Source organism: Papio anubis, chromosome 4, assembly GCF_008728515.1.
Source record: "Papio anubis isolate 15944 chromosome 4, Panubis1.0, whole genome shotgun sequence".
NCBI classification, from domain to species: Eukaryota; Metazoa; Chordata; class Mammalia; order Primates; family Cercopithecidae; genus Papio; species Papio anubis.
In genome coordinates this window covers 115,542-130,555 of record NC_044979.1, presented here as the reverse complement: position 1 = coordinate 130,555, position 15,014 = coordinate 115,542, and the positions used below count along the sequence as shown (strand labels likewise).

The 15,014-nt window shown below is 46.0% G+C and overlaps 1 protein-coding gene across 3 annotated transcripts in view; it reads left to right on the top strand.

The window, feature by feature from the left end:
• Positions 1–14,167, top strand: part of ESYT2 (extended synaptotagmin 2) — a 99,923-nt gene extending 85,756 nt beyond the window's left edge. For all 3 annotated transcript variants that reach the window (XM_003896936.4, XM_009204315.4, XM_009204316.4), the window contains 7 exons: positions 934–1,083; positions 2,763–3,136; positions 5,517–5,615; positions 7,771–7,902; positions 9,470–9,575; positions 10,690–10,739; positions 10,909–14,167. In XM_003896936.4, the coding sequence (XP_003896985.3) occupies positions 934–1,083; positions 2,763–3,136; positions 5,517–5,615; positions 7,771–7,902; positions 9,470–9,575; positions 10,690–10,739; positions 10,909–10,954 (957 nt within the window). In that variant the 3' untranslated portion in view covers positions 10,955–14,167. The remainder of the gene's footprint in view (positions 1–933; positions 1,084–2,762; positions 3,137–5,516; positions 5,616–7,770; positions 7,903–9,469; positions 9,576–10,689; positions 10,740–10,908) is intronic.
• Positions 14,168–15,014: the final 847 nt, after the last annotated feature.

Genomic DNA, 15,014 nt, shown 5'->3' with positions numbered 1-15,014 from the left:
GGCCAAGAGTTTGAGACCAGCCTGGACAACATAGTGAGATCCGCCTCTATTTTTTTTTTTAAATAGGAAAATTACCTTGCATTTAAAGCAAATGCTATAAATTTTCTTTAATGTGGATTTTGAATAGAGAAGGTTTAAAAGGCACTTTGAAATGTATTGTCTCCATAAATGTCACGAGTAGAAACTTTATATATCATTATGAATGTGTATTGCCACCATTTTCCCAGGGGTTAAAAGACAGGTAGACTATTGCCTATTAACCCAGGGTTCTCCTAACCGATTGGTCATTATTGTCATTATTGCTTTTCTCATTTGTCATTATTACATCATTTCTTTCTGTGCTCATTGTGATCTATAATGAGGAAATAGCAGATCTTTTGCTTGTTAACAGTGTTTTGTGTCTTTCTCGGGAGAGATTTTGTACCATGTTAATCATTATGGAAACACTACTTAAGAGAATATGACTGAAATATGTTTGGGTTTTTAAAAATATCTTTCTTACAGACTAATATTGTCTGTGGACCTTTCTACGTTTGTTTGTTTTTGAAACAGTTTTGTCACCCAGGCTGGAGTGCAGTGGTGCAATCTCGGCTCACTGCAGCCTCCTCCTCCCGGGTTCAAGTGATTCTCATGCCTCAGCCTCCCAAGTAGCTGGGACTACAGGTGCGTGCCGCCACACCCGACTAATTTTTTGTATTTTTAGTACAGACAGGGTTTCGCCATGTTGGCCAGGCTGATCTCGAACCCCTGGCCTCAGGTGATCTGAGCCTCCCTAAGTGCTGAAATTACAGGTGTGAGCCACCCCACCTGGCTCCTTTCTACATTTTCTAAGTTCCTATCTCTGAGAACAAAAGGTCAGGAGCTTAGAAAACGTAGAAAGGTTCTGCAGACATGATCCTAGTTACGCCAGTGTTTCTACCCTGTGTTTTGCAGGTCAGAGACGAGCAGCACCAGTGTTCCCTGGGGAACCTGAAGGTCCCCCTCAGCCAGCTGCTCACCAGTGAGGACATGACCCTGAACCAGCGCTTCCAGCTCAGTAACTCGGGTCCAAACAGCACCATCAAGATGAAGATTGCCCTCTGGGTATCGTGTTGTCCTGCAGTGAACACCATAGGGGATGGGGAGGCCGGTGCTGGCAGGGATACCTGTGGGCCCCAGGCATGAGGCCGGTGAAGAAAGCTCTGTGTCGGCTGCAGCTCTGGGCCACAGGAGGGCGCCGGTGCAGGGAGGAGACACTGTTGCTGGGTATCAGAGGGCTCCGGGGAGAAGACAAAGGCTGGGACTTAGCCATAGAACAGGCCACATTTCCAGGTTGCCTGAGCAGGCCCACGGCTACTCACAGTACTTTCCTGTGAACCCAGCAACCTTACCGTTATCCTTTGGCCCGGAAAGTGTTACTGTTGGTATCAACAAGGTTTTCTCCTGAGTCTAACTTTTCAAAGGTTGTTCAGAAGAGAGAATTTAATAAAACTCCATGAGACAGTAGAACTTACAGGAAAAAAATACTTTTTGTCCAAAATAAACGGTGATTCATTTGTAAATAGCTAAGGAAATGTTGAAAATAAAACTGGCAAACATATGGAGAAACACTAAAACTCATGAATCAAAGAAATGCAAATTAAAATGAAGAGCCAGCTTTTTTAGAAAATTAAAACAAATGACTTCTGTTGAGAGGGCAATGGGAACAGCCTCCTTGCCCCTGGCAGAGACTGGGGGTGTCGCACACCTCTCCAGAGGGAGCTGCGGCATCCTGGAGCCATTCATCTGAAGGCTCCTTGGCCTTTCTTCTAGAAACCTGACTCTTGTTTTGTGATACAAAGTGTGGGGAGACCAGGAACATAAAGATGTTCACTGCGGCGTTATTTCCTAAAACCAGAAAAAATCTTTAAGCTATCACAGTCACCCCAGAAGGGAGTGATTTACAAGGTGTAGACTCTGCTCAAGCCAGCCCAGGGACCACATAACTGGGAGACCGCAGGCCTTTTGGGTACCCCCTGCTCCTGTGCTCACACAGGAGCAACTGGGAGACCCCGGGTCCTGCGGGTACCCCTGTTCCTGCACTCATGCCAGGTTGTTTAGGGTGATCTTGCTGGATAGCAAGGGTTCTGGACTTTCTTCCTTCCTCTGGGGACGCTGGGTGGAAACCACCTTTATTGAATATGGAATTTGGTCTTCTGTCGAGGAAACGCGACTCTGGGCTCTTGAAGTAAAAACGTTTTCCCACAATTGCATAGAAATACGTGCAAACGGAAGAGACTAGAGGAATACACAGAAGTGCCTTGGGGGGCTCCTTGCCTGAGATGTGGCCTGGGGAAGCTGGAGGAGCTTCTGCCCAGGTTGTGTGGCACCAGAGGGTCAGCTTCAGGGGGGTGGCCTGCCCTTCCACACCGTCCAGGCTTATCACTGCCACCACCCTGTTGCTGCCACCAGAGCCTGAAGGTGTGATGCCCCAGCTACTTAGCAGGCTGCGGCGGGAGGATCTCTTGAGGCCAGGAGCTTGGGGTGTAGTGCGCGATGGTCACACCTGTGGACAGCTATGGCACTCCGGCCTGTGCAGCTTAGCGAGTCTCCCCATCTCTAGGGGAAAAAGTGGTGTTTGTATCACAGAAGTGATATTTTGGTTACTTAAACTTTCCTTTAAAAAAAAAGTTCAAGCTAAGTTTTAAAGAAATGTTTGCAGATAAAGACATCCCAAGCTGTTCCAGTATTAGGATGTTACCAGGGTCACCAAGTTTAATGTTTGTGTTTGTGTCCACCTCTAGGTGCTCCATCTGGAAAAGCGAGAAAGGCCTCCCGACCACCAACACTCAGCTCAAGTCAAACGGCCCTCTGTGTCCAAAGAGGGGAGGAAAACATCCGTCAAATCTCATATGTCTGGGTCTCCAGGCCCTGGCGGCAGCAACACAGCTCCCTCCACACCAGTCATGGGGGGCAGTGATAAGCCTGGTGTGGAAGAAAAGGCCCAGCCCCCTGAGGCCGGCCCTCAGGGGCTGCACGACCTGGGCAGAAGCTCCTCCAGCCTCCTGGCCTCCCCAGGCCACATCTCGGCCAAGGAGCCCACCCCTAGCATCGCCTCGGACATCTCGCTGCCCATCGCCACCCAGGAGCTGCGGCAACGGCTGAGGCAGCTGGAAAAGTAAGTGCCGCCATCGTGTTTCTCAGCAGCAGCGCACGCGCCGCCCACCCTGGGGGAGTGGGTTGAAAGCAGCAGAGCAGGAGGCCGGCGTGCTTGGGGGAGGGAGGAGTCATTTTGCGTTAACTGAAAGCACTAAAGGTTGTGTTGCTGTTGTGCTCACTGCGTCTTGGACTTGGGAAATAAAACCTGCGGTTTTCTAGGATTTAGTCATTTAAATATTAAAACGTGATGGAGTAATAGGTTTCACAATAGGAAAGACAGGAGGCAGCGCCGGGATGCTGCTGTGTGCCTGGGCTCCCGCCAGGAAGACAGATGCAGAACTGGCCCACGGGCCTCGCTGTGGCCCGGAAAAGCCCTGGCTTCCCCGTTGTGCGAGGACAGAACCTGCTCTTCTCACGCAGTCAGATCCCATCGCTGCCGCCCAGTCTCTTGGGTTTGTGTTTGGATGTCTGTGTTGGCTTCTTATTTAAGCCCCGTGACACATAGATGTGTTAAGGGTTTCTTTAGATAAGGAGGAAAAAGTCATCTGTAGCTATGACAAGCTTCAGATGTTAACCTTGGTGGAAGAAACAAAATTAACCCTTGAAATAGTTCTCCCTATGTGGAGTTGTAAGAGGTGTGTCGAGTGATAAGAAAATAGTAAAAGAAATGGAGGCAAAGGTGGAAGCATGTTTGCTTCTGAGCTGTTAGAAAAAGCACACGCAGACTGTGGGGCTTGCACAGCCACCCTCCTCTGAGCCACACTCACTTTTTTCTTTCATGCTTTCTCACGTCCACTATTTTGGAAAGAAGAAAACATTCCTTCTCTCTTGCTCCAGAAGGAAATAGAATTTTAAACAAGGAACGACTTTTTCTCAGGAGCTCAGTTTGGGAAGTAGAAATGATCTTAGGGGCCACTGAACAAGACCGGTTGTCATTTTGGGGGTCTGTGTTCCATCCTTGAGCAGAGAGAAATGGAAGGAAGGGCACTGCAGTCTCAGGTGGGAAGAGAGCACGTGACTTGCATGAGGCTTTGAGATGGGACACGCAGATTCGGGTAGGACAGGCTAGAAACTGCTTAACAAGGACCACAGAGGTGATGCTTGTACTAAGGACACTGTGTGGTTTCAACCTCGGGTGCTCACTTGGTGAATCATAAGATCTGCACGTTTAGAAAGGAGACTATTCCTTAGCGGGTTGCAGCCTGCAGGCCGGCCAGCCTGACAGGCTGGGAAGTGCAGCCTCTCTCTGAGTCCGGAAGCATCTCCAAGGAGGAAGGGTAGGGCAGGAGCTTTGTGCGGAGCGCATGTCCTCAGCAGGTTCCAGGAGGAGCTGGGAATGCCACAGAGTGCCCAGCCTCTCTAGAGCAGCCAACAGCAGTCTGTGGTCAGGGTCAGCCATCAGGAGGAAGTTCTGAAGTCAGCTGCTCGTCAGTCAAAGCTGCAGTTAGCGCCAGTGAAGCAGCGGTGAGTGAGTCGGCCTCTGAATCAGGACAGGCTGTGATTGCGTGAACACTGCTGCTCTTGAGGCCAGTGCTTGTTTAGCTGCTGGAGAAGGAGACACCTGGTGGCTGGTAGAACCCAGTTGATTCTGTAAGTGTTGGGTGTGAGGCTTACCCTTGCCTGGCATGGCCCTGGGTCTTCTTTGTAGCTTGGTGTCTTATTGCCACAAAGAGTCTATTCCTTCAGCCTTGCGATCTCTGTTGTAGCATTAATGCCAGTCAGTGGTTGCATCTGAACTGCGAAGGGAGTGGGTATAAATAACGTCCCGTCTTGTTGTAGTCAGGAACTCAGTGTTTAAGGTTTCTCTGGGGTCCCCTGGGTCCACTCATGTGGGAGTGGGGTGGGGGCTTAGGATTTTATTTTTAGTTCTCAGGACCCTAACTAAAAAACTGTCAGTTGGCTGGATGCTATGGCTCACGCCTGGGAGGCCGAAGCAGCTGGATCACCTGAGGTCAGGAATTCAAGACCAGCCTGGCCAACATGGTGAAACCCTGTCTCTACTAAAATTACAAAACATTAGCTGGGCTTGGTGGCAGGCGCCTGTAATCCCAGCTACTCGGGAGGCTGAGGCAGGAGAATTGCTTGAACCCAGGAGGTGGAGATTAGTGAGCCGAGATTACACCACTGTGCTCCAGCCTGGGCAACAAGAGCAAAACTCCGTCTCAAAAAAAAAAACACAACTGTCAGTTTTGAATAATTAATTTATATTGAGCCCTCAAGTAAAATACTCATCTGTTTGACTTGTACCCAGAAGTTTCAAATTACATATAAGTTCATGGGTAATTTGACTTCTTTTTGTCTAAATGAATGGAAATTATCTTATTGTGTACAGTAGACCAATGAGTCACAACGTTCTCCAGTCTCAGGCATGCTGGTGACTTTCTGCTCTTTTCCCACAGTGGGACGACCCTGGGACAGTCTCCACTGGGGCAGATCCAGCTGACCATCCGGCACAGCTCACAGAGAAACAAGCTCATCGTGGTCGTGCATGCCTGCAGGTGGGGGCTGGGGTCGCCACGCGCCTGCTGCGTTGCTGCTGAGTGTGGATGCTGGATAGGATGATGTAGATACCCCCCTCTAGGATTACCAAACATCCATTTATGCTCTCTCTCGGGCGAAAGGACAAAAGCACTAGGCCGGGCTGTGGCTCAAGCCTGTAATCCCAGCACTTTGGGAGGCCGACGTGCTGGATCACGGCCGAGATCGGCATCATCCTTGGCTAACACGGGTGAAACCCCGCCTCTACTAAGAAGAAATACAAAAAATAGCTGGCGAGGTGGCGGGCTTCGTAGTCCCAGCTACTCGAGGCTGAGGCCGGAGAATGGCTGAACCCGGAAAGCGGAGCTTGTAGTGAGCTGAGATCCGGCCACTGCACTCCAGCCTGGGCTACAGAGCGAGACCCCGTCTCAAAAAAAAAAAAAAAAAAAAGAAAGGACAAAGCAATTAAACCCCCACAGATGGTGCTTATAAAGGGTGTCAACACTGCCTGTGTCACATGACGTTTTGGTTCCTGAAGTACAACGGTCCCCTAAGATCATACCATATTTTTAATGTACATTTTATGCATTTAAATAGATACAGTTTGGTGCAGTGGCTCACGCCTGTAATCCCAGCACTTTGGGAGTCTAAGGCAGGCGGATCACCTGAGGTCTGGAGTTCGAGACCAGCCTGACCAAAATGGAAAAACCCTGTCTCTACTAAAAATACAAAATTAGCCGGGTGTGGTGCCGCATGCCTGTAATCCCAGCTACTAGGGAGGCTGATGCAGAATTACTTGAACCCAGGAGGTGGAAGTTGCTATGAGCCAAGATTGTGCCATTGCACTCCAGCCTGGGCAACAAGAGTGAAACTCTGTCTCAAAAAGAAAAATAAATATGTCATAATTGCCTGAGTATTCAGCACAGTAGCATACTGTACAAATGTGTAGCCTAGATCAGGAGGAATGTGTGTGTGTGTGTGTGTGTGTGTGTGTGTGTGTGTAGACAGAGTTTCACTTTGTCCCCCAGGCTGGAGTGCAGTGGCACGATCTCATCTTACTGCAACTTCCGCTTCCTCGGTTCAAGCAATTCTCCTGCCTCAGCCACCCGGGTAGTTGGGATTACAGGCGTGCACCACCTCGTCCGGCTAACTTGTATTTTTAGTAGACACTGGGTCTCACCATGTTGGCCAGGCCTCCCGAGTAGCTGGGACTATAGGTGGAGGCCACCAGGCCTGGCTAATTTTTAATTTTTTTGTGGAGATGCTGGTCTCGTAATTCCTGGCCTCCCACAAAGCACTGGGATTATAGACATGAGCCACAATGACTGGCCTCATCAGGAAAAATTTATTTTAACTTGTTCGTTATATTATTTTAATAAGTATAAAGTCAGGTGACTTGCTTTAATTGCGTTTGGTTAGCAATGATACTGTGGGCTTATGAACTATTTTCCTTTTATTGCCGTTTTCTCTGTCCCGTTTGGTTTAAAATATGATATAAAAATTTGGAGCTTATAAGTAGCTGTTGGAAACATAGGAAAATAAAATTAGCACCATTTAGAAAGATGATATAACTGTAGAGTTCAATACATCACTCTTGAGAAGTTCGTATATTCTTGCCACTAAGATAATGACCGTGGGGGATACTGTTTGAGAGGAGTCTAGCAAAACAATCCCTACTAGACTTTGGGGTCAGTCAGCAAGCGAAGAATGTGGGGGCCCGTGCAGCTGGGCACTTGACCGCGTTTGGCAAAGGAGCAGCCCCCATCTGGAGGAGTAGGCATTGTGGGGTGGAGGCAAGCAGCCCAGGCAGGTCTGTGGGTGTCTCCTGGGGGCCTGGCTTGCTTGGCTGTGAGAGAGAGAATAGCAGAAGCATTGTGGAACAACAGCCATCACTCTGTTACAAGCAGAGACCAAGGACTTAGAACGTCCTGCAAACTCTGGGCTCAAGAAATGAAGGCCGAAGTCGCCGCTGAGAAAGCCACTAAGAAAGAAGTTTGGGAGACGCCACCAGGCAGCCATCAGGGGAGGCAAAAGCGCCTCGTACATTCTGTTCCTTGTTACTTCTCAGTTTTTAGATAAACACGAAATCAAAGCTTGATAAAGCACATCTGAATGTGCTGCTAATTCTCTTTTTCTTGATCCTAATACCTTGTCTTCTCTGGTTTGTGTTGTAAGAAACCTCATTGCCTTCTCTGAAGACGGCTCTGACCCCTACGTCCGCATGTATTTATTACCAGACAAGAGGCGGTCAGGAAGGAGGAAAACACACGTATCAAAGAAAACGTTAAATCCTGTGTTTGATCAAAGGTACGATATTTTATCCAGCCGCGGATAGACTGCCTGGTTGAAGTGGCAGATTAAGAAGGCCCTAAATGGTGCCTTTGAATGGCCGAAGCACATAAATCAGCTGTTGAGAACTTCAGTCAGAAACCAGATTTCAGCAAACATACATCTCAAAACAAATAAGCATTTTGGCCTTTACGTAGAAGCTCTAAATATAGTAAATTCAAGTTATAACCCTGTGGACACGGAGACTAGTGGTTAAATAAACATCAAGTTATTGATGGCCCTGAAGAAGTCAATTTTGGGGGTTCTATCTGTTGACATTTTGGGGGTTCTATCTGTTGACATTTTGGGGGTTATATCTGTTGACATTTTGGGGGTTCTGTCTTGACATTTTGGGGGTTCTGACATTTTGGGGGTTCTGTCTGTTGACACTTAACTATGTTATCAATTAAAACTGAAAATTTAAGGATACATCTATTTTTAGTTTTGTTTTAAAATAACATAAGCCCCAAAAATCTTAAAGTATGACATATTGAAAAAACAACTGTATTTCCAAAAACAAAAAACATAATAATGAAAAGAATAATATTATTCTGCATTTTTGCTCATCTCTTTAGTGGTCTGGCTTGAGAGGCTAGAGTCTGCTTCTGTGGTCAGGGTGATTTGGCAATGTCCTTAGAGGGTCTCAAGAGACCCCCCCAGGGGTCATTGGCCCCCACTTAAAGAGCCGCCAATCTGTACCAATTTGGTATCTTACATAATTGTCCCCTGGTGCTTCGAAACCCACCCGTGTTTTGGGAAATGATAATAATACAGTTATTATTATGTATGGTGTCGCTGTCTGCTAATTCAGTTTACGTTGCATCTTTAAACATCCTCCGCATTCATTGTACTTTCATACAAGTAGCTTTATGTAAAACACACATCAGAAACTGGCAGGCCTGCATCAGCCCCTGATGAGGTTGTGCAGAGTGCTCCTATCCATCCGAAGCATTTAAGCATCTGGGGACTCCACTTGCCCATCTGGGTTTCCAGCACTGTAGCCTGGGGCAGGCACCCGCCAGCCCCCAGGAGAGACGCCCTGCAGGCTACTGAGTGCAGCATCTGGCTGAGCATCATGAGGGCTTTGGAGGCCTTGTCCCTCCTGCGAAGCTGCAGGCGCATACTTTTTTTATTGGAGAGAGTGGGAATAGGGCCTGAAGACTGAACGGGCGGCTGGAAAGCCTGAGTGAGTGGGCTGTTCTGGAATTGCTGTTTTGTCAACACTATCCCATATTTTAACCCCCAGGAAGAGTCAGACATGTTCAGAGATGCTCCTCACCCACCCATGAGTGAGCCAGGGACCGTGGGACCCAGACATCTGTGGGTGCCAGAGCCTTTTTTTATGTGTGGGAAACAAAAAAAATGTTGGTTTTTGAGTCTTCCTGAAATGCCAGATGAAAACATTAGGTAGAAGAACTCAGTTTTATAATAAAAAACAAACATGACATTTGGAATGATCTCATGAGCAGAAATGCCATTTTTAGTTATGAGAAAATCCAACAGAATGATGGATAAAGTTAAGTAAGGCACTCGTTTCCTGTTTCAGCTTTGATTTCAGTGTTTCGTTACCAGAGGTGCAGAGGAGAACACTCGACGTCGCCGTGAAGAACAGCGGTGGTTTCCTGTCCAAAGACAAAGGGCTCCTTGGCAAAGTAAGTGCCAAACAAATCCCCGATCAGTTCCTGCGATTTGTAAAATTGAACATTTACCTGCAGTGCAGTGTTGAGACCATATCTGTGTAAGCGGAAAGGGTGAACTTACGAGGTCAGTGCTTGTTTATAAATCGTGGGCTATAAAGACAGTCAATAAAACATCTGTGCTTTCTGAAAATATTTTAAGTTATTTTGATTGTTTTTACAGATTCAGATTATTGATTCATTAACTGTACTAATACCATGAACTTCTAGTTGAAGATTTTTTTTTAAGTCTTCAAATTTTTGTTCAAGTATCACATTGAAGGAAAATAATCTCTTACAATTCCATCTCCTCAACTGACGGCTCTGCTCTTTTTCTGAAATTCATTGGCTTTATTTATGTGAATTTCTTCTAGTCTTTGTCCATATTCACATTTAACTTTGGCATGTGGGTGTGTTATTTAAGAATGAACGTAGAGTTCAGTTAGGGAGGAGGAGATGTGAGTCACAGGCATCATTTCGTCAGCTGTGCTGCCATGGAGGGCACATGGGCCAACGCTCCTGTGAGTCGTCTCCACTAATATTCTGTCATAGCTGAATTTTAAGACTGCTGGTTGCATGAAGGATTTCTTAGATATACTCAGCCATGTAGCTTACAGGTGCTCACAGGGGTAGAAAAGATTGAAAAAACAAGAACCTTCAAAATAGGAGAGTCCATATTCCTAGACGAAGACAGAAGATGAGAGAGCTGAGAAGAAGTGGTAAAAGATCTAAAAGACATCGCCTTAGCCTACTTTATGTATTTGTGTATTTATTTAGAGATAGGGTCTCTAGAAGCACAGGCTGAAGTCCAATGGCATGATCATGGCTCACTGCAGCTTCGAATCCTGGGCTCAAGCAATCCCGGTCTCAGCCTCCCGAGTTGCTGGGACCAAGGCGCATGTCAGCACACCCGGATAAATTTTTTTTTATTTTTAGTAGAGACAAGGTTTCACTATCTTGCCCAGGCTGGTCTCAAACTCTTGGGCTTAAGCAGTCCTCCCGTCTTGGCCTCCCAAAGTGGCTGGATTATAGGCGGGAGCCAGTCCCCCCAGCCCAGCCTACTTTAACTACTTTTTTTTAAAACCCACAGGTATTGGTTGCTCTGGCATCTGAAGAACTTGCCAAAGGCTGGACCCAGTGGTGAGTGTCCCTGCTACAGACAGAGAACCCCAGCGTGTAGCTAAAAACGCTTTCCCCGCCCAGTGGGTAGTGTCCCCCACAGACAGTGGTGGAACCCGACACGTATCTGATAGGCTTTTCGTACTTGGTCCTGTGTCCGTCACCACCTTCCTGTCACTGTCTTTCTCAGGTATGACCTCACGGAAGACGGGACGAGGCCTCAGGTGATGACATAGCCACACCAGGCAGGACGGGTCCTCTTCAGCATAGCTCCTCAACCTCTGCCCGGAACACCCCCTCTCACAGACGTACCAATGTTATTTTTATAATTTCATGTATTTAGTTATACATACCTTAATAGTTTTATAAAGTTGTTCACATTTTAGGCAAAGTTGGCCAATATTACCATTAAATTTTATATGTTGGATTTCCTCTAGGGTTTCGCCAGTTCCTACAACGTGCAATAGGGTGGTGGTAGCTCTTGTGTCTGTGGACTCTGCTCAGCTGTGTCCGTAGGGGCCGGATGTGTCTGTGCTTTACTATGGCCTTGTTTATATATCACTGAGGTATACTATGCTATGTAAATAGACTCTATATTTTTTATAATCTTTACATGCTGGTTTAAATTCAGAAGGAATAGATCAAGGAAATATATATATTTTCTTCTAAAACTTATTAAATTCTTGTGACAAATAATCATTTTCATCTTTGCGGTAAAAAGTTCTCAGTGACCTATTTTGTGGTGTTTCTTTTTAAAAAGAAAAGCTGAAAGATTATTAAATGTTAGTATGTTTCTGCCCGTTATGAATGATGAAATAAAGTATTCAAAATATTAACATTTTCATAAATATAAGGATGTATTACTGAGAATTTGAAGGGCTTATGAAGAAAAATGTTTTATAACTGAGTAATATAAGATATTAAGAGAATTATGGTTCATAAATCATATCATACTAATCTGAAATTTCTTATATAAAAATGAAATCTTATGTTTATTTTAATTGCTGTTGTAACTTACTCATGAAACAGTATACAGACACCTTGTACTTTTCCTAGACTATAAGAACAGACTTTCCATGTTAGCAATTAAGCTATTGTCAAATAGTCAGTCATGAGCGGTTAATTTTCAATGTTTTCCCAGCCTATAAAAAAAGGAAGGTGCACGCTGCCCTTTTAAAGGTTGTGAGGTAAATTGGGATGAGTAGACAGGATACTGCATTAAAAATTGGAAGCTCGATCTCGTTATAGTCAGGAGCAGCCAGCGTGACCTCACACATAGGATGGGGGACGTGTGAGCCAATGTGCACTGGCCACCACCAGGGTTGGGGGCGCCACAGCTGCGAGTCCAGCCCCCGCTGTTCTCAGCAGCCACTTCCCAGGCTGCCTCACTTTATGCCGTGACTAACCTTAATATTGGGATATTGTTATGCAATTTTTATTCTGTTTAGACTATTAAAAGCATTTTTATGTACTTAAGAGTCCCCCAGACCTCCTGTGAGGTGAGGCTCTGTTGCAGTGTCTGTAAAGAAAGGATGCACATATGTAGACGATTAAGTGTATATTATAAGCTGTATACTGAAAATGGCTTCCATAGCCATGAGAACATCTTAAAACTATGTATAAATATATTAAGGAAAATAGAGCTTTGTAATTTAAATTGGAGCTCTTAGCTTGTTTAATGGAACTACACAACTTGTGGGTAACTCACATGACCAAACAAACCGAAGTGCCTGTGACGGAGGCCGGTGGCCAGTGGCTGTCTGCCCACCCTCCCTTCTAGCAGATTTAGATTTTGCTTCCATTTGTAACCTACCCTTGGCGGGTGGCTGTCTCCCCACCCTCCCTTCTAACAGATTTTAATTTTGTTTCCATTTATAATTTCTACTTTGAACCATGGGTTTACTTAGAATGAGTCTGTAGCTTCACAGCATATTTCATGTAATCATAAAGACCAGTATAGTCTGTCTCCTACTGAATGACATTTGACTGTAAAGCCTCTTGATAAACCATTTCCAATGTTAGTATATAGGATTATTTGGGAAGCATATCAGTACCTTTATAGACACATATGTACGCGTATGCACACAAAACATTTATGGTATTTATGGAAGACAAGTAATAACATTAAATCTAGTTGCTTTCCCATAGTATGAGATTTGTTGAAGGTTTTTTACAAATCAGGTCTATTGAAAGTCTTCTGTCGTAATCTATAAAGAAGAAGCACTCATTGAAATTGTAGCATGCCAGTAATTTTTACCAACATCCCATCCATCTGAGTTCTGCAGTCCTGTGTGTAACCCGCTCTGTGTGTATTTTGCTTAATGGAAGGCTTTATTTAAGCACTTAGGCAGAGTAGACACAATTAAAGGTACAAGCCCAGAGGAAGGTTGAGCAGCACCGTGCCTGCCCTGAGGCAGTGGAGTCGGAAGGGCTGTCTCCAGGGCCTTGAGTGCCTGGAGGTTCGTGGCCTCCAGTAGCTGTCTCCTTTCTCTTTGAAAGAAAGGAAGGAAGGAAAGGGGGTGATTCTGAGGCAGTGAAGTACCTCCCAGACGTGGAGGGGAGAAGCCACCCTCGAGGCCACACTCAGCACTCCAGGATCCCAGCGATGTCAGACACTCTTGAGTTCTCAGAATGTTAATTTTCAGTTTTAAATAATTAGTTTAAGAAAAGGGAATTTTAACTTTTCTACCTTGAGTCAAGCCAATGAAGGGAAAATGAATTAACTTAGTAAATTTGAAGTGCAGCTCTGTTAGCTAGTACATGTGGGTTCTTATCCTGATCCTGTGCCTTAAAGTAGGAAGGTGTTTCCAAGTTCAGATTAAAACAGAAGCAGCTGACTGGGCCTGGTGGCTCACACCTGTAATCCCAGCACTTGGGGAGGCCAAGGTGGGCGGATCACCTGAGGTCAGGAGTTCAAGACCAGCCTGGCCAACATGGTGAAACCCTGTCTTTACTAAAAATACAAAAATTAGCCAGGCGTGGTGGTGGAGTGCACGTCTGTAATCCCAGCTACTACTCAGGAGGCTGAGGCAGGAGAATCGCTTGAACCCAGGAGGTGGAGGTTGCAGTGAGCTGAAATCGTGCTACTGTACTCCAGCCTGGGCGACAGAGTGAGACTCCATCTCAAAAAATAAATAAAATAGAAGCAGCCTTGTAACTGTATTTACCATGATAGTATATTCTGCACGGTAAAAATTCCTTTTACAGACATTCTTTATCAAGAGGTCGGCCCTTCTTTTTCAGGCACCTAAGCCAAATGTAGACCTGTGTGTAGCTGTGTGTTTTCTTCTGTGTTTGCCGAATTTATTCCACCTCCAGCTGGACCCCCCACTGCAAATAGAGAACAACGGTGGGGGGAGCGGGTTAAAAAGTAGAGAATGTCCTTTCTGTTCAACTAATTTCACATGACAGTGCATGTATTTATTCAATAAAACTTTTACATTAGCTCACTCGTGATTTGTTTTTTCTCTGTCTTTTGAAGGGAGGTGTTCAGTGTGCAGTCAGATAATTTGAAAGGAGACGTCATGCACTGTTTTCATTTGCTGTCTCCACTCGCATTTTCCGAGCAGCTACATCAGAGCAGCTGACATCCTTCCTGTTGCTCCCAGCTCAGTTTGACTCTCCTCTGCCCAGCACATTATACTCTGCATGTCGAAAACAGCTCTTCTAAAGGATAATCGTGTGTAGGAAAAATAGACTTGAAATGTGTTTTTAACCAGGGCGCTGAGAAGTGCAGCGGGGGCTGCCGAGACGCCTGAACGTTGGAACACGCTGAGGGTGATACTGGAGTGTCCCTTCCTGTTGCGTTCGTTACTGGTGGTCGGGGTCGACTTCAGTGGAGCCCTTGGGCTTTTCCTTGTAGCCACTCGGCATTTAACACCGTGCACTTCCTTTCTCCTTGATTGTGGGCCATCCTTCCTTGGCCTCTGTAGCGCCTTCCTCTGTATTTTCCTTGCACGTTACTTGCCATTTCCCAAGGTTTCACTGTTTTCTCCTCCAACCAGACTCAGTATTGGCATAATGTGGGTTTTGGTTCTGATCACTTTTTATTTTTATGTGGTGTTCTTAATACCATCAATACCCTGGTTTCCAGATGTGTGTCACTGATACAGATGTTCTCTGAGCTCAGGACCAGTTCATCCCACTGCACCCCCGTCCTCTGTGTCACATGGAGACCTCAAGGCACACCCTTCGTCCGTCTGTCTGTCCATCATCTGTCTTGGTGCTGGAGCTGAGACCCGGACAGCACCAGCCACCTCCCACTGCCTCAGCCCACGTGCAGACACCAAGTCCTTG